Raw genomic sequence first — 22609 nt, 5'->3', positions numbered from 1 at the left:
CCATCGACCCAGAAAAACCTCAAAGGAACTCCGAATATTACAAAGGATCCAGAACATGAGGTCAAAAATGACCTAATAGACTAACGTCATACACTACACTGGGCACAGACGTCAATTCAACGTCTATTCCACGTTAATTCAGCATAATTCCTAAAAATGAGGCGGAAACAACGTTGATTCAACCAGTGTGTGCCCAGTGGGTTGGTTCCTTTACTTTGTTAGGTCAGGGCCAGCTCTCCAACCCCACTCATATTTTTTTGTGCCGATGAAAAAAAAAAATGTTATCACCTTATTCACGTAACTCTCTCTTCTCCTCATTCTGCGTCCAGTAAGGGCAGTGTGATTGTTGTAATTCATCGTCATGGAGACAGCTTGTTGTATTCAAGAAAATATTTACCCGTTTTGAATGATATATTGTTTTCGTGCATCTGTGAGCGATGTTCTATCGATTTCCATTGTCATGTCATGTTTTCATGTGTATCTGAGCTATTCAAGCAGACAGAAATACAGTGAGCAAAACTTGTCATACCAGCTGTATTTCTGTCTGCTTAAACGGATAGCTCAGATACACATGAGCACATGAAATGACGCCAGGAATCGACAGAACATCGCTCAGAGATGCACAAAACTATCAAATGGGTCAATATTTTCTTTAAAGTGCAGTCAAAAGCGCGATTTCCTGTGTTTTATGTATATTTCCATACTATGAGATTGGAATAATACTGTAACGATCCTGAGTTTATAAGAGCGGATATTGACTCTGCCGCACGAGCATGCTTTTGAGGCACAGTCGATAGCGCGCCAGACCTCGGGCTAGAAGGCCGAGGTGATCGAGACCTGCTCCCTGCTGTTTCATTACAATACTGTGAAATTACGATAATGATGACAACGCCCCTTTTTTAAATGTAAGAGCAGTTTGAAAAGACTGCCTGAAATTTCAGCTTGTTTCGCATGGGTCGGGTTTTGGACCACCTGGCTACATCAACAGGTGGTATAAGTTAATAGGCCAATAACAAAGAGAGTTCACCCTCCTCTCTGCCAATAACAGCTAGTTTTCAGGTTACATATCCCTTCAATTAGGCTCCTCGAATTAGGCCCCTAGGTCACTCAGACCACTCCCAGACAGTCCTAGCAAAATTCTTGCTTGATAAATAGCTTTTTGCTTAAACAATTTTAATTTAAAACAATCACAGTAAGGTACTTAAGTGTTACCCATAAATGATTTGTTATTGAGATCAAAACAGCTGCATTGGATCTTTAAAACTCCACTCTTTCTGCAATGGGTAATTTCCAAAGAGTATGCGCCGATGCATACTGTCTGTCATTTACTTCAAAAAGGTCTGCATGAGAGGCTGGAGGTGTTGTGAACTATTTGTTGTCTGATCTGTTCTGCTGTTTCCTGTTGCCAGCCACTTGAGTATATACAGCTGTAGGATCTAAAATTGACCAGTTTGTCACTGTGGGAAAATAATACTGCAGCAACAAGAAATGTGAATTATTGTGTGGATTATAATGAATGTATATTTTTGTAGGGGTGGATACATTTTTAGTTAGGGCAAATCAAGTCTGACATGTTTAAGTGGAAATTACAGACTTTAGAATACTTTTTAAACGTTGAACATACTAAACATTTTCATTTCCTACTGTGCAGGACATTTCCTGCAACAACAGGGTGATACAATTAAGATCCTACACCTGTATTACTAAAGTGCTCTCAACTCCTCTCAGGTCAGTCAGTCTACTCTCAGAGAAGGGTGTCTTTCTCTTTATTCAACAGACTTTATATTACATTGTACACTTTCATACCCAACATATGAAGACATATCAGATTGTGACAGTCAGTCATTATATTAATTGTGAAATACTATATTGTACTTGTCATTAATGCCTTAAAAGTGATGAAGAATTCATTCAAATAAAGAAGAATTCAAATAGAAGAACAAGAAGAATTCAAATAAATGCATAATATGCCTGTAATTTTGATTTATCCGTTATGTTTACCAGGTAAGTCGACTGAGAACACATTCTCATTCACAGCGACGACCTGGGTAATGTTCCGCTCTGGTACCTCTATTTATATTTCACTTAGAAGTCCAATAAAAAATTCTAAACAGTATTTACAAACATTCCAGTGCATGACTTTGAGATGCCTAAGACAAAATATACTGCAGAGCGAGATTTAATAAAACCTTGATTGAAAAAAAATAAAAAAAATACCTCACACTTCCCCAACCTATTCAGTAAAATCACAGTTTCCACTTATTTATTATTAAACAACCTAAATGGTATGAAAAGTCTATACAGATCTCTTTTACAAGCTGCAGGCCAGGAGGACAAGGAGAGAACAGGCGAGAGTGGCCACACGGTGGCAATGGTGGGAGACAGATACACTTTTAGACACATAGGCCATCTGTCCTTTACACTGGCTGCAGTCTTCCCCACAGAATGAGCAGGCGTCCATGTCATGCCTCCAATAGGACTGGTATGTCCTCACCGTCTTCCTCCCTTGGTATGAGACAAGAAAGGGAACAATTAGTTCACAGGCACAAGTCCACCAAGTAATCTCATGCCTCATTTTTGAATGTGTGTCAAAACTTAAGTATTGTTTACTGGGCTCGTAGTAATCATAGATGAGAACCGTTGCATCCTGGACGTTGGCAACCTTGAAGTCCATGACTAGAGGGATTTTCACACACATCTCCTCTGTCGTCACCTGAGGAGGGAGTCAAAGTGAGAAATAAAACGAGAGTTGGTTTCCCTGCTGAACAGTGAACTTGGGGTCATGTAACACAAGTTTTGACTTCTGACTAATGTTTCCAAGGCCTCCATATCTATAATGAGTACCTATGACAACAATTGTGTACTCAAGAGTTTCAAGATCTATCTCAATGAAGGATATGTTTCCTCCTCGCCATTGTCTGAACGAGAGTGCCACAGGGTATATCCTATTGACGGTCTTGTTACATGAACCAGTAGACATGCCACACAATACAGTAGTAGAAGACACACCTCACATCACACATAGACAAACAGTACCACACGGAGGGGAAGAGGTAAGGATATATACAGGGCATTTGGAAAGTACTCAGACCACTTCCCTTTTTCCACATTTTGTTACGTTACAGCTTTATTCTAAAAATTGATTTTTTTTTTGTATTCTCCTCATCAATCTACACAGAGTACCTCATAATGACAAAGCAAAAAAACGGTTTTTAGAAATTCTTCCAAATGTATTAAAAATAAAAAACAGAAATGCCTTATTTATGTATGTAATTTAAGTATTCAGACCCTTTGCTATGAGACTCTAAATTGAGATCAGGTGCATCCTGTTTCCATTGATCATCCTTGAGATGTTTCTACAACTTGATTGGAGTCCACTTGTGGTAAATTCAATTGATTGGACATGATTTGGAAAGGCACACACCTGTCTATATAACGTCCCACAGTTGACAGTGCATGTCAGAGCAAAAACCATGCCAAGAGGTTGAAGAGCTCCGAGACAGGAGCTGTAGAGCTCTGAGACAGGATTGTAGAGCTCCAAGACAGGATTGTGTCGAGGCACAGATCTTGGGAAGGGTACCAAAACATTTCTGCAACATTGAAGGTCCCCAAGAACACAGTGGCCTCCATCAATATTAAATGGAAGAAGTTTGAACCACCAAGACTCTTCCTAGAGTTGACGGCCCAGCCAAACTGAGCAATTGGGGGAGGTGACCAAAAACCCAATGGTCACTCTGACAGAGCTCCAGAGTTCCTCTGTGGAGATGGGAGAACCTTCCAGAAGGACAACCATCTCTGCAGCACTCCACCAATCAGGCCTTAATGTGGACAGACGGATGCCACTCCTCAGTAAAAGGCACATGACAGCCCGATTGGAGTTTGCTAAAAGGCACCTAAAGGACTCTCAACCCATGAGAAAAAAGATTCTCTGGTCTGATGAAACCAAGATTGAACTCTTTAGCCTGAATGCCAAGCATCACATCGGGAGGAAACCTGGCACCATCCCTACGGTGAAGCATGGTGGTGGCAGCATCATGCTGTGGGGATGTTTTTCAATGGCAGGGATTGGGAGACTAGTCATGATCGATGGAAAGATGAACGGAGCAATGTACAGAGAGATTTTTGATGAAAACCTGCTCCAGAGCACTCAGGACCTCACGACTGGGGTGAAGGTTCACCTTCCAACAGCACAATGACCCTAAGTACACAGCCAAGGCAACGCAAGTGGGACTTTGGGACAAGTCTCTGAATGTCCTTGAGTAGCCCAGCCAGAGCCCGGACTTCAACCCGATCGAACATCTCTGGAGAGACCTGAAAATAGCTGTGCGGCGAGCTTGTAGCATCATACCAAAGAAGACAAGGCTGTAATCACTGCCAAAGGTGCTTGAACAAAGTACTGAGTAAGGGTCAGAATACTTATGTAAACGTGATATTTATTTTTGATTTATTTAGCAAAAATGTTTTTAAAAAACTGCTTTTACTTTGTCATTATGGGGTATTGGGTGTATGAGGGAGGAAAACACTATTTAATACATTGTAGAATAAGGCGGTACGTAACGTAACAAAATGTGGAAAAAGTAAAGGGGTCTGAATACTTTCCGAATTAACTATATATATATATATATATTTATATATAATAGTAACACTTACAGAGTCCAGGTAGAGGATGACTTTCCCCGGAGGCGTTTCCACTCTCCGAACCAGATCGTTGGTCTCGATGCCATCCTGAGCTAAGATGAAGCCACTGAGAAGACCCACGTCTAGAATGGCCATGCCAGTCTGGTTAATGCCTTGGCCCTCCAACAGACTGGCAGAGAAAAATACATAAATAGCTGTCTCAAACGTGGCAGGTATTAAACCTCTAGTAGCATACTGGCACGCCAGACCATGTGGTCCTTTCCAATATCTGTCTTATTTAACAGCAGGCGATTGAAAAACAGAGTTGTCTCTCTTGTTTTTCATTTTTAAGCTGTAAATGTGTGTTACCAAGCCAGACCCTAACACTTACCTTGTGCAAATGTAAAGATGGATGTAGTACATGGTAGTGTCAAACAACTCTATGTGCAAATCAAAAGCCTCCTGTGTAGTGTCTCTCCATTTCCGTGACAACCCTCTGCTCTCTAAATTGTAAAACACATGAATCTAGAGCGAGAGAGAGCGCGAGAGAAAGAGAGAGAGAGAGAGAGAGCGAGAGAGAGAGAGAAAGAGAGAGAAAGAGAGAAAGAAAGAGAGAGAGAGAGAGAGAAAGAAAGAGAAACAGAGAGAGAGAGAGAGAGAGAAAGAGAGACAGAGATAAAGAGAGAGAGCGAGAGAGGAAGACGGAGAGCAGAGAGAGAGAGAGAGAGAGGAGAGAGAAGAGAGAGAGGAGAGGGAGAGAGAGAGAAGAGAGAGAAACAGAGAGAGAAGAAGAAGAGAGGAGAAACAGAGAGAGAGAAGAGAGAGAGAGAGAAACAGAGAGAGACGAGAGGGAGAGAGAGAGGAGGAGAGAGAAGAGAGAGAGAGAGAGAGAGAGAGAGAAACAAGAGGGTGAGGAGGAAGGAGAGAGGAGAGAGAAGAGCACAGAGAGAAGACAGAGAGAGAGAGATGAGAGAGAGGAGGAGAAGAGAAGAAGAGAAATGAGAGCGACGGAGAAGAGAAACAGCAGAGAGAGAACCAGAGCAGAGGACAGACGACGCAGAGACAGAGAGAGAGAAGAGAGAGAGAGAGAGAGAGAGAGCGAGAGACAAATCATTTGAGAGATATAAATAAAGGACAGGAAAAGCAAAACAATTCACAGACAAGCTTCATTTCCATTGTTTAACTGACAGACAGATTGTTTTCTTCAAAATGACTACGGGCTGATTTATTGCAGCCCGTTCACAGGGATGAAAACAGGTCAAGAAGACTGAGACTACAGGCCACTTTCCAGCAGGAGGCTCCACCATAAACTCCCTGGGACACAATCAGACAGTGTCAGCATGAGATAGTTGTACTCAATAACACGGCAGAGTGGACATTTTTACTATATATTTTGGTTATTTCTTATCATTTTGATATTGAGTTTAGTCATTGGTATGATGCAGGAGGCTGTGTAATCATTCACAGCAGTTGAGCGTTTTCTTTTCATGTGTTGTACCTTGATAATTACAATGTTCTAGGCACTGGCAACCTCTATGTCATGGGGTTCATGTGAATACTACAATAGCCCAGCAAGGGTGGCTTAGCTTTTGTCTGTAATGTCATGTAATCTCTTACTGACGCAACATTGCTCGGCATGGTGGGGTTACTATTATGATCATAAAACCAGGGGTGACAGGTTTTCATTATTGAGATTGATGGAAATTGCTGGCAGACGTGACATCAAGTACATTTAGGATTATCGGTACCTGAAACAGAGCGAATCCTTGGCCCCTGGCAGAAACCTTTAAGCGTACCTCTCTGCCTGTCTCGATCTAAAATGTAAATCACAGCAATCAGTTGCAACATCATCACTAAGGTGTCACCAACCTGGAGAATCATGCGCTGCTTTGTTCTTTATCGGTAGACAGTTTTTAGATATTTATTTGAATGGGGATATTTTCATTTTACCTCTCGGCTTTGGTATAGCAAATAGTTGGTGTAGTTGATGTGGAAGCTGGCCACTGTGGTTGAGGATGCTGTGTTGACTGTAATGTGGAGATTGATGAGTTGAGACCCACTGTAGGCTGCATACTCAGACAAGGCCTGCAGGGCTATCACTGTATCCTGAGGAGAGAAAGGGACAATAAAGCAGCTAGACTCCGGTTGAGTCCCAAATGGTACACTATTCCCTATATAGGGCACTACGTTTAACCAGGGCCCTAGAGCCCTGGTCAAAATAGTGCATTATGAAGGGGAATTAGGGTACCATTTTGGACAGCCCTAGACTTAATGTCCAAATGTGGAGGCAAGAAGAGGCCATTTTCGGAAAAACCCTTTCAATAAATGAATGCCAATTCCCACAGAATGAAACCAATATCTGTTTTTTGCTTTGGATGTTTGGATACAATAACTTTTCTTTTAGCTCAGCCAGCCAAAGACAGTCTCCCTAACGATTTGACACAGACAGAGCAGCTGTTCCCTCTTCCCCATTGGTTATTATTATCCTCTCTCCAGCTCTACGGGTAGCTGCATGCCAGCTCAATACAGCCTGTTGATCCTTACTCCTATCGTCACTGTGTATCTCTTGTAAGCCCTTGGGCCCCTAATATCTTGTTATACCCTAACTCTGTCCGTGGTGGGACTTTGGGTAAAGTGGTCCATTTTATCACAACGTGCCTCACAGTACTTGAGGGACTTCATTTCAATCCCTGTGACTGACACAGAACAGGCTCCATAGACACTAAACTAGAGGATTGTTCTTTTGGGTTTTGTGAATGTTCCTTTTGGTTATATTCAGTGAAACTGGAATGCAGTATGTTCTGAGCCAACTTAACTGATCTGGACTCTGAGATTGACTCTTTAAATGCTTCTATTCTGACCAAGTCTAACAGATCTGGGTTTCGTCACTGACCCACAGTGACCCTTGAAATGCATATGTTCTGAACCAGCCTTGCTGATATGGGATCAGAGACGGACCCTTCCTTCCTTACCTGTGTGGAGCTGTATCCTCCCAAGTAGTTCCTCTGCTGGCTGAGCCACTTCATGAGGCTGAAGCCCTCCTCCAGCCTGGATAGCTTGTGGAGGGAGAGCAGCAGGTAGGCAGCCATTTCGATGTCTGCGGAGCGCGGCTGCCATGACTCAGAAAGCCCTATGCCTGATGAACTCCAGGATGGAACACTGTCTGCAAACAGAGGAAGGAATGGTTGGAAACACAAATGAAATACATCAACATTTAGAAGACAAGGCTTGCGCTGTACAGTTGAAGTCGGAAGTTTACAGACACTTAGGTTGGTCATTTTTCAACCACTCCACAAATTTCTTGTTAAGAAACTATAGTTTTGGCAAGTCGGTTAGGACATCTACTTTGTGCATGACACAAGTAATTTTTCCAACAATTGTTTACAGACAGATTATTTCACTTATAATTCACTGTATCACAATTCTAGTGGGTCAGAAGATTACATGCATAAAGTTGACTGTGCCTTTAAACAGCTTGGAAAATTCCAGAAAATGACATCATGGCTTTAGAAGCTTCTGATAGGCTAATTGACATCATTTGAGTCAATTGGAGGTGTACCTGTGGATGTATTTCAAGGCCTACCTTGACATCATGGGAAAATCAAAAGAAATCAGCCAAGACCTCATCCTTGGGAGCAATTTCCAAATGCCTGAAGTAACCACGTTCAAACAATAGTACGCAAGTATAAACCGCATGGGACCACGCAGCCATCATACCGCTCAGGAAGGAGACGCGTTCTGCCTTCTAGAGATGAACGTACTTTGGTGAGAAAAGTGCAAATCAATCCCAGAACAACAGCAAAGGACCTTGTGAAGATGCTGGAGGAAACAGGTACAAAAGTATCTATATCCACAGTAAAACAAGTCCTATATCGGCATAACCTGAAACGCTGCTCAGCAAGGAAGAAGCCACTGCTCCAAAACCGCAATAAAAAAGCCAGACAACGGTTTGCAACTGCACATGGGGACAAAGATCGTACTTTTTGGAGAAATGTCCTCTGGTCTGATGAGACAAAAATAGAACTGTTTGGCCATAATGACCATCGTTATGTTTGGAGGCAAAAGGGGGAGGCTTGCAAGCCGAAGAACACCATACCAACCGTGAAGCACGGGGGTGACTGCATCATGTTGTGAGGGTGCTTCGCTGCAGGAGTGACTGGTGCACTTCACAAAATAGATGGCATCATGAGGTAGGAAAATTATGTGGATATATTGAAGCAACATTTCAAGACATCAGTCAAGAAGTTAAAGCTTGGTCACAAATGTGTCTTCCAAATGGACAATGACCCCAAGCATACTTCCAAAATTGTGGCAAAATGGCTTAAGGACAACAAAGTCAAGGTATTGGAGTGGCCATCACAAAGCCCTGACATCAATTCTACACAGAATTTGTGGACAGACCTGAAAAAGCGTGTGCGAGCAAGGAAGCCTACAAACCTGACTCAGTTACATCAGCTCTGCAAGGAGGAATGGGCCAAAGTTCACCCAACTTCTTGTTGGATGCTTGTGGGAGGCTATCCGAAATGTTTGACCCAAGTTAAACAATTTAAAGGCAATGCTACCAAATACTAATTGAGTGTATATAAACTTCTGACCATCATCATTCTCTCTACTATTATTCTGACATTTCACATTCTTAAAATAAAGTGGTGATCCTAACTGACCAAAGACAGGGAATTTTTAGTTTGATTAAATGTCAGGAATTGTCAAAAACTGAGTTTAAATGTATTTGGCTAAGGTGTATGTAAACTTCCCGACTTCAACTGTATATAGAATAACATACTATTAAACATGCAGAAATCAAGAAATAACAATTGTGTGTTTTCTAAATTCCTCTTGAAATGTTTTTAGATGTAACCAGCACCTTAGTAAAGAGGTGTCTCATCCCCATCCAACTCCCCGAGTGTTTACCCTTCATCTCTGCTCGTCCCATCAACTGTGCCAGCGCTCGTTCTGCACTCTCGCTGTTGGCCAGGGTCAGAGCGTAGGTGGTCAGACACAGGCTGTAGTTACTGGAGATGCCTAGAGCAAGCCTGGTCTCCAAAAACATCAGGGCCCCGGAAACTTGGCTCGCATACATGTTCTGAATAATAGAAACAGAGAAAACGTCAACCGCAGAGATTTAACAGGCTCAGATTTAACAAACCAAATAGTGTAGCACAGAATCTAATGGTAGCATGACTCCCACCTTGTAGATGTCATCCTCCAGTAGAGCCATGAGAACGTAGGCTGTGAGAGATACAGGGCCATCCAGGCCTCCCTGGAGCTCAGTGTGAATGACCCGGCCGGGCTCCAAGAAGGCCCCATCATTCCCCTGCTGGGCCCCCAACCAGGCAGCAGTACTGACCAGCACTCTGCCATCAATGGAGATGAAGGGCCTCGCCTGCAGGAAGCACTTCAGTACGAACGCAGAGAGCCTTCAAGAGAGAAAACATGGATACAGGGTTGGTTACTTGGTTACTTACAGACAGACAGACAACCACAAGCCAAGTTTTCTCACCATGTGCTTCCAGAGTAGTCACTATCCCCAAAAGCACTGAAGGAACCGTCATCTCTCTGGTAGGACAGTTCACGTTCATAACCTACATGGATAAGGGACAAAAAGGTTTAACTATTCATCTTCATCATACAAATTTCCGCAGTGGCATGAGTTGGTATTATTAGCACCTTTCATCATGTAAGACGTGGCTTTAATCAAGGTATCGTGGTCAGCTTGTCCAGACGCGGTCAGATACTGGATGACATATATGTTGGGAGCAAAGTGGATCATGTTCTGCTCCCCGCAACCAGAAGGCATCTGGATGAGGGACTCCAGGCCCGTGATGGACGGTCCAAGGATGTCACCTTCTCCACCAAGAAGGAAAATGAAGAAAAGACGACAGAAACCAGAGAGAAATCATGAGAAATGACATCTTGGTCTAACTCTCACAATGCATCCCCAGACTGAGACAGCTCATCCCAAAGAATGAGGATTTAGAACACTAATAATTGAATAAGATCTCTATGGCCTGTCAACATCCAAAGGAGCCCACGTGGTGACAGCTTAACAAGTTTTTAAAAAAGGGCTTTCTTTTAATATGGTGACAAACAATTAGTCAAACAAGTAACAACCAGACTTGCTCTTCCCTGACATATTTACAAGATCTGCCACTTAAAACAGCAAGCATGTTTACCGGACAACAAACACAAGCATCCAAAGTAGCCTGCTAGATTGACAGGTTGACTAGAGTGACAGATACAGGACTCTTTTAGGATTCCATTCTCCGAAGGGTAAGAAAACACTCACACAGCTGCTGACCATAAAAAGAGAGCTAAACGTTGCCAAACATGTCCTTATTTTCCACAGAAATCTAATGATTCAACGTGTTCAAGGCTTTTGTCTTCGCTTGACCTTCTTTCTCGGGTGTTTTCAAAGAGCGTTCACTCTGACATTTTAAAGGGGTAACGTGGCGATAAAAAGGTCTCATGTATTGTGACCGTGCTCGTTATAAGACCATCGAAAATGAGTTTTTGGTCACTAGCTTGTGACTTGGAGTGGAAGAGGCCAAGCTGGATGTGTTTACGTACCGACTGCAGTCACTTGTGCTCGCTGACTGCCCTCCACAACATCTGCAGGGAAGGTAAACGCCACTTCCCTGGAAAGCCTTTTCTCTGACCCCACCAGCTCCAGAAACATGGTCTTCGAAAAAGACTGCTCAAGTCCTTCAGGCTACCAAAACGACATGGCCGAAAAAGGATTACGCACAAAGGAACAATAATATGCAATTACAACCTGGGTGAGACTGAAAAGTCCTTTGAAGAAGTTGAACAAGAACGAGATTTGTGTGTTTGAGCTGAAATAACGAACACATTCATTTGATACTGCAATTAGGAGAAAAAATTAATTGCTTTCGCTGACTTGTACGTTCATCAAATTAAAGTGAAACTTGTGACCTGTACCTTGACCAGAACCATCCGGCGGACGGCGTCAGAGGCCACAGACGATTTGGCTTCGACTGAGATTGGGATCTCCCCCAGGGCCAGTAGCCTGATGGGAAATAGGACAGAGGTCCCATTCTGACTCCCCACAGACACAGTACGTGTACTGGCCATAGAGAGCTCCTCATTGTCCGGGAAGACAAACTCGAACGAGTCACTCTGGGAAACAATCACCATCACCTGGAAGTGGAGAATAAGAGCAAAACAAAGAGAGAGAGAGAGAAAGGGAAGTGGCCCAGATCACATTACACGCTTCTCAAAAGACATGGAATGTATTTAGAGGTAAAACACACTGTTCTTTACCCCCAGATGTTTGTCCCGTAACAATATTACAGATTAGAACTATGATAAATGAATTGTCTTGGGTCCTGCTCCACATAGAGGGGAGTGATATTCCTGGGATAGGTCCCTGTTGGATTAATAAGTACAATGCTTTGTTACCTCTAGCATATAAACATCCAAACTGGTTCATTCTTGTTCTGGCTGCAACTCCATTACAGGATTCTATTTGTAATTGTAAACTGGGTGGTTCGAGCCCTGAATGTTGATTGGCTGAAAGCCGTGGTATAGCAGACCTTATACGGGTATGATAAAAACCTTTATTTTTACTGGTCTAATTACATTGGTAACCAGTTTTAACAGCTATATGGCACCTTGGGTGTTTGTGGTATATTTCCAATAAACCATAGCTAAGGGCTGTATCCAGGCACTCCGTGTTGCATCGTGCTTAAGAACAGCCATTAGCCGTGGTATATTGACCATATAACCACACCCCCTCGGGCCTTACTGCTTAAATATGTTACGATAAATGTGTCAAAAAATGGAAATAAATACTGTTAGATGTACTATAGTCAGTAGTGGGAAAAAGTACCTAATTTTCATACTTGAGTAAAAGTAAAGATACCTTAAAAGAAAATGACTCAAGTAAAAGTGAAAGTCACCCAGTAAAATACTACTTGAGTAAAAGTCTAAAAGTATTTGCTTTGAAATGTACTTAAGTATCAAAAGTAAAAGTCTAAATAATTAAATATTTCTTAAACCAGCCAACTTTTTAATTTCCGGATAGCCAGGGGCACAGTTCAACACTCAGACATCATTTACAAACGAAGCATGTGTGTTTAGTGAGTCAGACAGATCAGAGACAGCAGGGATGACCAGGGATGTTCTCTTGATAAGTGCGTGAATTAGACCTTCAAAACCTTACGAATACTTTTGGGTGTCAGGGAAAATGTAAGGAATAAAAAGTACATTATTTTCTTTAGGAATGCAGTGGAGTAAAAGTAAAAGTTGTCAAAAATATAAATAGTAAAGTAAGGCACAGATACCCCAAAAAACGACTTAAGTAGTTCTTTGAAGTATTTGTACTTAAGTACTTTACACCACTGACTGCAGTGAGAGATTCTCAATATCAAAGTGGCTATGCCAGAGACATCTGACAGGCACATTGATGCCAGACAGTGCAGCTCACCTCGAGATCCTGTTCGAGGTAGTTGAAGAGAGTGACCTCCACGACCAGCAGCTCTCCTCGGATTATGAAAGCAGGTAGATTCAAGGACAGAAAGAAGTCCTGGAACACTGTGAGCTGAAAACACAAGAGGGAGGGAGGGAGGGAGGGAGGGGAGAGGAGAGGAGAGGAGAGGAGAGGAGAGGAGAGGAGAGGAGAGGAGAGGAGAGGAGAGGAGAGGAGAGGAGAGGAGAGGAGAGGAGAGGAGAGGAGAGGAGAGGAGAGGAGAGGAGAGGAGAGGAGAGGATTGCAGATTAAAGTAGAGTAGAGTGTTGCAGATGAAAGTAGAGTAGAGAATGGTATAGTAGAGTAACATAGATGAAAGTAGAGTAGAGTACAGTACAGTACAGTAGAGTATCGTAGATGAAAGTAGAGTAGAAAAGGGTAGAGTAGAGTAAAGTAGAGTAAAGTAGAGTAGAATAGAGTAGATGAAGGTAGAGTAAAGTAGAGTAGAGTATTGTAGATTAAAGTAGAGTAGAGAAGGGTATATAGAAGAGTAGAGTGGATGAAAGTAGAGTAGAGTATCGTAGATGAAAGTTGAGTAGAGAAGGGTAGAGTAGACAAAAGTAGAGTAAAGTAGAGTAGTGTAGAGTAGAGTAACGGAGATGAAAGTAGAGTAGTGTAGTGTAGAGTAGAGTATTGTATAAGAAAGTAGAGTAGTGTAGAGTATTGTACATGAAAGTAGAGTATCATAGAGTAAAGTAGAGTAGAGTAAAGTAGAGTAAGTCTATCTGGGAATGAACAATGACTTGTACGGCGCCAACAATGCAGATCAGGGCGTGTGTGAGGATATAGTACAGGAAAAGTTGGTAAATAAATATTGCATCGGAGCTATTAGAGTGTACAGCTTTTCCTTTTCTTCTAAAGGGTATAGTACAGTACCTTTGCAGGGGTCTCAATGATGCCTATGCCCAGATCAGCAGACATGACAAAGGCAGTGGCTACCCAGGTAGTAATGCTGTCTGGTAAAGTCAGAGGAAACTCAACTGTGGTAGAATTCCTGTGACCAAGATAATGAAATGCATGTTGTCAGTAAAAGTAGGATTAATGCACATTTAATTAAAGTGTGTGTGTCTGTGTCTGTCTGTGTGTGTTTGTGTGTGTGTGTGTGTGTGTGCCAGCGTATTATGGACCATGGTTCCTGTCCATCACCCTGTGTTAGTGTCCAGCCACAGCCAGGTCTCAGGGAAGTCCCTGCGTTCCCGAGGCTCCTGCTCCTCCTGTTCCATATCATCCCCCTCATCTCCAAACAATTGGATTCCCTCCCCTGCTGTAGGGAACACTGGGGTCAATACAGCCAAGACAAATACTGCACATAGGCGTACTGGAATCACAATGTGCTTTGTGGGTCGTTATATCTGAGCTTACGAAATTGAGGTCTCAATTGCTCCCCCATCTTCTCCAACTTGGCATCTGTCAAAACCATGATGCCAGATGTCTGGGGATGTAGCAAACAATCACAAAGAGCATAAGAAACATGCACATTTTCCTAGGAATGTGATATACAGTATGTGTGATGGTGTTATGGCATCTGATATGCCTGTCAAGGTCACAGCTAGCCACCGTAAAGATGGAGTAGGGATCTCCCATTCTCATGTCGCCTGTCGTCTTTCTGCCGTACTCTGCCATCTCCTCCAGCACCTGAGAAAAAACACCATCATTCACTAAAGCCTTCTACTGATACAACCTACACAGCACAACAAACCAGCCAAAGACAAAAAGATTATGCATTGTTAAAACCTGTTTGGTCAGGTTCAAAACAGACAGTTCATAGTGACTTCGTTTACACTTGACCGATACTTAGGTGGGGGCAATAGAAAGTGATTCATAGGTGTACTTGCACAGGATATTATATCATGTAAAATGGTCTACCTGGTTTAAATAAAGATGAAATAAATCAAATAAAAAAACATGTGTGGTGCACATTAAAGTCAGACGATGAAAAGCTGTAGGGAATCACAAAACAACAAAAAGCTCCCCCCCCTTTAGTATGCCCGCAGATCAATTTCCAAATATTACCTGATCCATGAACTGTTGACAGGGGGATGAGGGAGGACAGGAAAGGAAAGGAGGAGAGGATAGAAGAGGGTTGAAACAACAATAAAATAAATATGGGTCTCAACTTACTGTTGAGAGTTAGAATAGTAGAATACACCAGGTGCAATTTCGAAATGTGGTTGTGCATCAGTAGCTTCTCTCATGTTACTGACAGTCACTCAATTAACCATGTCAGCTAACAATCTTTTGATTGGTGTGTTAGTCTATCCAGCTATCTAAACTTGTATTAAAGTTGGCCAAATACCAACCGTGCATGTGCCTGGGGAAGCTGACCTCCAGTGGGCCCCCATTGATTTTGTTTGTCGTTCTCACTCAGATGTAATATTAACATGGCATAAGTCATGGCAAAGTGTGTAGAGTTGCAAGATATTAGCTTAAAAACTGCAAAAATGTCTGTAACTCATGGCAAAATGAGTAGAATTGCATTAAATGTGTTATACAGTTGCAAAATTTATAGATTTGCAGTAAACTGACTTTAAAACGGCAACATTTTGTCTCTGCCCCGTGGCAAAATGTGTAGGATTGCAGGAAAAATATATGTCCACCTTCAAGGCGGCAGGTAGCCTAGTGGTTAGAGCTTTGGGCCAGTAGCTGAAAGGTCGCTAGATCGAATCCCCGAGCTGACAAGGTAAAAATCCACTGTTCCTAGGCCGTCATTGTAAATAATAATTTGTTCTTAACTGATTTGCCAAGTTAAATAAAAAGATGGGGGCCAGTAAAATGTTTTGACTAGATGTGTGGGTAAATTCAGATTTTTTTGTGACTCCCACCCCCAACAAAGTTGCCCATCCCTGTGTCATCACTGGTACTATCTAGTCCAAGGTCACAGAATGGATCGCACCCTTTTGTGAAACAAACAATGTCTTTCAAAACAAGAAGTACATACAATATCTGCTTACATGCATTTTCCTTATATTACTGCAATTCTGTGGCAGTCAAGTTCAAGCATGTTTTTTAGGCAGTTATTTTTCCTTTTACAACATTGGTCTTCCTCACCATGTCCTTGGTGATGTCATTGTGTGAGTGGGGCCAGCGTGTTGCCTTATCCACCACCAGGATCCCCACCAGTGAACCGGGCTCAGCAACAGACACCTTGAGAGACACCTCATCAGCAGGCCTGGCCCTGTCCTCACTCCAGCTCAGAGACACCTGCCAGAGAGAGATCACACCATGATATACAGGGGCAGAATATATCAGTCAGGATCATGAATGACTACACTGCTAGGTTAACTGCTACTTATTCCAACGATTCAGTTGAGAGATTTGATGAAGGGCAGCGGGGGTCTCAATCTGCACCATGAGCTGGCGCAGCACTACAAATGTTCAAAGTTAAACAGCGGGTGGCAACTACCTTGTTTTTTAGATCTTGGGCGATGGGAACATACAGTGCATCATTGAAGATCTCGCCATCTGAAAGCACACAGTACACGACAACGCAGGCCAAGGGAGCCCAGGACTCCTGTGGGGTCAGGGTGAGGGAAGAAGAGCTGCCTCTTCCAGAAGACAGCACCTGTCCCCTGGACATCACCTGAAAACAGGGGAGACAAGAGAAGAATGCTGGACCTTTGGATACTAACTGATGAGATTAACACGAAGATCAATCTTTTAAGGTATCATTATATGACAGGTAAACTGCTTGAGGTACTTACCAGGTAGTGAAACTCTTTCAATGGGAAATTGCTCTGAAGTGTCAACTGGAGCGGGACATCAACCTTCAGAAAATCAAAGTTTGGTTTATCACTTAAGAGTAAATATACCACGAGGATCTCGCCATGTTGTTAGCATTTATGAAATGGTCAATTTTTAGCACAAGGTGCTCAAGCCTAAAGCATCTCACACATCTATGACATCTAGGGCCTCAGTCTCAGCATGACTTCCTACATTCTCCTAGGAGGGACAAAGTCATTTGGTAACATGTATTTAATCACTGGATGTCTTAACCATCCCTGTGAGATTTACCTGTGGAGTTGAACGGGACTTCTGGATCTGCAGGTACAATTTACTGGGGGACTTGTAGCTGCTATAGACCTGTAGCATCTTATAGCCGTCCTTGAATGAAGCCTAAAAAATATGAAATATTATCACAAATGATCATATCTTTATTTTGACCACGTACTGCGGTACCTAACCCAGGTACAGTTCAATACAAAGAGAGATACTGTACATTGTTCGAAGTTGGCAGTGATTTTGAAACAGTAATTTTGAAAATGCCACTTACATCTACAGTGAGTGTTGCCACCTTATCTGAGAGCTGTATGTGAATGGGGATGACCCCATCTGCAGGTACAGGTAAAACCATTGTCTGGACTGGTATCTCATCTGGCATTGGAGGGAGGCCAGGACCAGTAGAGTTCAGCAGCACACGAGGCATCATTAACCCCAAGTCGTCCAACTCCCAGCTCCATGGACTGTGCCTTTGCTGTGTTACGGAGATTGTAACAGTCTTCCCCTGATCCTCTCGAGTCAGGGGCCACTTGTTGTACGTGGATATTTTCAGCTGCAAGAACAAGGGGTTTGTAACTAAACGTGTTCCAGGACATGACATCCATACTCCAAAGATCATAATGACTTCTAATGTTTTCTGTGATGAGAATTGGAGTCGTACAGCATTCTGTAGGTCCTGGGTTTGGCACAAACACTTATAGTAGTACGTTTGTTTCCATGGCATTGATATGAGGTAGTCTGAAACCATGATATGCCCTACTCATGCATCACTTATCACGCTGCATGAAAACAGGTGCAATAATACAGAACGTGAAAAAGCTACTTAACCTACTTTTGTCAGAGCTGCGCCGATATGTTTGGTCTTGGAAACATTTATTTCCACACCCACGCAACTGAACAATACTGTATAGACTTGTAATTTTGCTTACCTCAGCGGTAAAGTTCAAAGAGGGCTTTATATAGCTGGGGTATCCACGGAAGGCAAGGTCATATCTACATTTAACCACACCCACCTCCATAGTGCTGTGATAGGTCAGTCCTTAAAAATCAACAAACAACAGATTCTATAGATCAGTAACAGTCCACTCTGAATGAGAGCGTTATTCTTCATTCTCACTAAGAAATTAGTGTACAGAATCTAACTGATATGGTTTGAAATAACTGTATGATTACCTGTCAGGGACTCTGTGACATAAACTATGATGGTAAGAAACTCATCGTTCTCATAATCCTCATACATGTTGTCTGCAAATCGTTTATACATGACCTGGTAGTCAGGCACATCAAAAGAGAACTCCGTCGAGCCGTAAATCTGTATAAAAATAACAAACAATGAATCATCTTTTAGAGATCTCCACTTCAGGTTTCATGAATGTCATTCAAATGCCAACGGGATCCCTTATGTGATTCATAAGACTAAAACTACAAATTACATTTGGGAGGGGGGGGGGGCAAACTTACCTCTTTATAATCATCAGAACTCACACCGATGTCATGAAAACGATGCAAGTAGGTTATGTTCATGTGACCTCGTACAGGCTTCCCATACATGTATCTGTGAGAGAGAGAGTAGATTACAATCCCTCTTGCTGCAGTGGGACCTTCAAATGATCGGAACCAAATAGTTTTGATTGAATTTTCAGTGTTATGCACCATTTCGCGCCCAGCCCATATGGGCTTATAAGACACTATTTCTTCAAGTATGTGTGCACAAATCACATAGCCTTGTTCAAACCATAAGGTAAAACGTTATCAAACTGATTTACTTAGCAGTGACCACGCCCCAGAGAGTATCATCATGATGAAGGACACTGGGAGCCTCTATCCACACCTCAAACCTGGGCAGCACTGAAACAAACACAAAGAACATTCATTGAAATCGATTACAATCACACACAAACCTCAGCAAAAGCTTTCCAAATGTTTATTTTTATTCAAGGTACACTACATGACCAAAAGTATGTGGAAACCTGCTGGTCAAAAATCTCATTCCAAAATCATGGGCATTGGTCCCCCCCTTTGCTGCTATAAAACAGCCTCCACTCTTCTGGGAAGGCTTTCCACTAGATGTTGGAACATTGCTGGGGGGACTTGCTGGGGGGACTTGCTTCCATTCAGCCATAAGATCATTAGTGAGGTCGGGTACTGATGTTGGGCATTTAGGCCTGGCTCGCAGTCGGTATTCCAAATCATCCCAAAGGTGTTTGATTGGGTTAAGGTCAAGGCTCTGGGCAGGCCAGTCAAGTTCTTCCACACCAATTTCGACAAACCATTTCCGTATGGACCTAGCTTTGTGCATGAGGGCATGTTCATGCTGAAACAGGAAGGGGCCTTCCCCAAACTCTTGCCACAAAGTTGGAAGTACAGAATCGTAGAGTGTCATTGTATGCTGTAGCATTAAGATTTCCCTTCACTGGAACTAGGGGGCCTAATCTGACCCATGAAAAACAGCCCCAGACCATTATTCCTCCTCCACCAAACTTTACAGTTGGCACTATGCATTTGGGTAGGTAGCGTTCTCCTGGCATCCGCCAAACCCAGAATCATCTGTCGGACTGCCAGATGGTGAAGCGTGATTCATCACTCCCGAGAACGCATTTCCACTGCTCCAGAGTCCAATGGTGCTGAGCTTTAGTCCACTCCAGCCAACGCTTGGCATTGCGCATGGTGATCTTAGGCTTGTGTGCGGCTGCTTGGCCATGGAAACCCCTTTCATGAAGCTCCCGATGAATAGTTATTGTGCTGATGTTGCTTCCAGAGGCAGTTTGGAACTCGGTAGTGAGTCTTGCAACTGAGGACAGGCGATTTTTACACGTTTAAGCGCTTCAGTACTCGGCGGTCCGGTTCTGTTAGCTTGTGTGGCCTACCACTTCACGGCAGCTGTTGTTCCTCCTAAACATTTCCACTTCACAATAACAGCACTTACAGTTGACTGGGGCAGCTCTAGCAGGGCAGAAACCTGATGAACTGACTTGTTGGAAAGGTGGCATCCTATGACAGTGCCAGGTTGAAAGTCACTGAGCTCTTCAGTAAGGCCATTCTAATGCCAATACTTGTCTATTGAGATGGCATGGCTGTGGGCTCGAATCAGCAACGGGTGTGGCTGAATTAGCCAAATCCACTAATTTGAAGGGGTGACCACATACTTTTGTATATGTAGTGTATATTGAAGTACACAATAAGTAAATGCTATGTAGACAATCTAAATGTACCTTATTGAATGTGTTTGGCTTATGTAAATGGAAAATGTATAGCTTATTAGCTCTAGTTGAATGTCTGAGTAAATAGGTCAGCTTTAGTCATGTTCAAAATGAGAGAGCATCAGTGAGTATCCCCTGGTGGGTCATCTACCTTTGTTCTACCAGAATGTATGGAAAAGGTACTGGAGCCCTAAGTTTAACAATGATGTAACGTTGATGAAAGTGATCTTACCATAATGTTCCACGTTGAATTGGTTTTCACTCACAACTTCCTGCAAGACAGAGAGAAAATGTGAGAGGTGACCACATTTCAGCACAATGAACTATGTACTGCTTGTTTCTAGCCCTCCTACAGGAAGACTTTTAACATTTCTGGACAGTTTCGTTGTAGTTTTCTACTCTCCCTTGATTAAAACAACATGAGGGGGGCTGTCGTTGTGTAATAGTTCGCAGAAGACACGTTTCAGTGAAGACACATTTTTTAAATAACACTCATTTATTATGAGTATTTAGTGTCAATTATTCCTGAAGATTTGCAGACAAAAAACACATTCAAGCCCCAAGGCCATCTGTTAACGAGATGAAATATCGCCAAGATGAAATATATAGCCTGCATCACCCTGAAAAGCCGTAATAAAGCTATAATAACCACTCAATGTTTTGAGCAGCAAAACGTTAGCATAGTCCTTCAGATTTTAAGAGGACTTACATTGACAGAAGTCACAATGGTCCACTTGCCAAGGGATGGATTCTTAGACAGCTGAAACTCTTTGGACAGAACACCCAGAACACTGTCCAATGACAACCACTGCCGGATCATGTTTGCCTTAGGATCCTGGCTCACAGTGTTCATAAAAGGAAATGAGAATGATCAACTGGCCATCATAGTTTCATATCTCAAGTTTCCATTCCATCCACCTGCTATCACTTCCACACTGAATGTTCATACAATACCCACTTGACATGGTAACAGTAACACACACCTTAATAATAATATCTATCTTGCCCTTATATGGCTTGCCATCTGGGTAAATGGACACTGCCCGGATCTTCACAACCTCCCCAGGCCTGTAGTTGGCCTTGTCTGTCTGAATAAACGTGGATGAGCTTTTGGGGTTAAAACGCAGGACCGTAGAGTTGGTGAACACCATATTGCCCATCCCGACATAGCCCTTGACCACCAACGTGTAGGGGTGCCAATAGCTCAGTTCACTGTCGGGGATCTGTAGAGGGGGGGGGGGGGGGGGGGAATAGCAGAATAGGTCAAAGGTCATAGAGGGTCAGGAAGAAGAAGCATTCAAGTATTCTGACAGACACGAGTCAAGGCTAAGGTGTACTGTCATCTCAGACACAATGGTGGACGGTGATATTTCGAACGCGACTTACTTTGTCATGTTTGTGGTGGTTTATAATAAACCCATTTTTTTAATGCTAGGAACCTCAGAGTTGAATACCAACACTGAAGAGGGATTTTCTATGTGCCTGTGACCAACAATACTGTGATCAACAGCACATACTATAAAAATACTGTCTCTACTTTGAAAGGGGGAATTACAACTCAAGTAACCAAAATGGTAACAACATCACTGCCACTATAACATGTAAATGTGTATCTTCATTCATACCATGTATAGATTGATAGTTTTGGCATCTAATTGCTACTTTTATTTCATGAATTGTTTTTATATTGTATAAGCATTTCAGAAAAAGACATTCTTACCGGTGAAAGAACCAGCAGCTCAGTCGAACCTGTATGAAGAAAATGGCATAAAGAAACAGGGATGTTTATCATCGACTGAGTCATAATCAATTGAGTTCAAGCACTGATAATCATACAACATCATTATAGCGAAATGTCAAGGTTGCTGCTTGGCGTGTGAAACAAAATTCAAGCAAACATTTAGCGTATAAACAGTTATAGAAATATTAAAAGTTGAGTTTAAAATAATGTCTTACCTCCTTGAATTGTGGTTGTTTCTGTGACAACAGTATTATTACCATTAACAATCTCAGTAACGACTTGGACTTCCACCGCCTTGGTGAGGATAGTGACTGATAGTGTGATGGGGACACTAGGCCCTAGGACCCTCGGAACAGAGATCAGGTATGAAGGGCTGGGGGCCATGCTGGGCCTGAAAGAAAAGAGGATAGAGAACTTTGAAAATAAGGGAGGCCATTTTTTTTTTTTGATCCTCTATAACAACAAATATAGAGGATCTTCGATAACGAGCTTCGATAATGGAAAAAGTATAGGATTGCAAATACATTTGTCTAGAATACCTTTGAAGTACCATTTTTTCCCCATACC

At 42.5% G+C, this 22609-nt stretch overlaps 1 protein-coding gene across 1 annotated transcript; it reads right to left on the bottom strand.

The window, feature by feature from the left end:
* Positions 1–1749: 1749 nt before the first annotated feature.
* Positions 1750–22427, bottom strand: cd109 (CD109 molecule). Its single transcript, XM_031800642.1, has 32 exons — positions 22258–22427; positions 22022–22050; positions 21285–21524; positions 21011–21136; positions 20534–20573; positions 18868–18949; positions 18563–18656; positions 18275–18413; positions 18031–18140; positions 17376–17654; positions 17117–17218; positions 16807–16869; positions 16509–16685; positions 16154–16306; positions 14663–14740; positions 14468–14537; positions 14252–14366; positions 13982–14099; positions 13064–13177; positions 11557–11775; positions 11185–11326; positions 10285–10461; positions 10118–10199; positions 9806–10034; positions 9529–9700; positions 7590–7780; positions 6568–6723; positions 6366–6431; positions 5009–5142; positions 4651–4807; positions 2611–2713; positions 1750–2505 (listed from the first exon to the last, which is right to left on the bottom strand). The coding sequence occupies exons 1-32, from the start codon at positions 22424–22426 to the stop codon at positions 2312–2314; spliced, it is 4320 nt and encodes a 1439-aa protein (XP_031656502.1). The 5' UTR covers position 22427; the 3' UTR covers positions 1750–2311.
* Positions 22428–22609: the final 182 nt, after the last annotated feature.

This window comes from Oncorhynchus kisutch, linkage group LG21, assembly GCF_002021735.2.
Source record: "Oncorhynchus kisutch isolate 150728-3 linkage group LG21, Okis_V2, whole genome shotgun sequence".
Lineage (NCBI taxonomy): Eukaryota > Metazoa > Chordata > Actinopteri > Salmoniformes > Salmonidae > Oncorhynchus > Oncorhynchus kisutch.
The sequence above is the reverse complement of the archived record's forward strand: the minus strand, read 5'-3'. Positions and strand labels throughout refer to the sequence as shown.

Coding starts and splice junctions, on each gene's coding strand:
- cd109 (XM_031800642.1), bottom strand. CDS start 22,426: ATGGCCCCCAGCCCTTCATACCTGATCTCTGTTCCGAGGGTCCTAGGG. Junction 17,655..18,030: donor CTTTGAACTTTACCGCTGAG/GTAAGCAAAATT, acceptor TTGTTCTTGCAG/CTGAAAATATCCACGTACAA. Junction 6,724..7,589: donor GAGGATACAGCTCCACACAG/GTAAGGAAGGAA, acceptor TTCTCTCCTCAG/GATACAGTGATAGCCCTGCA.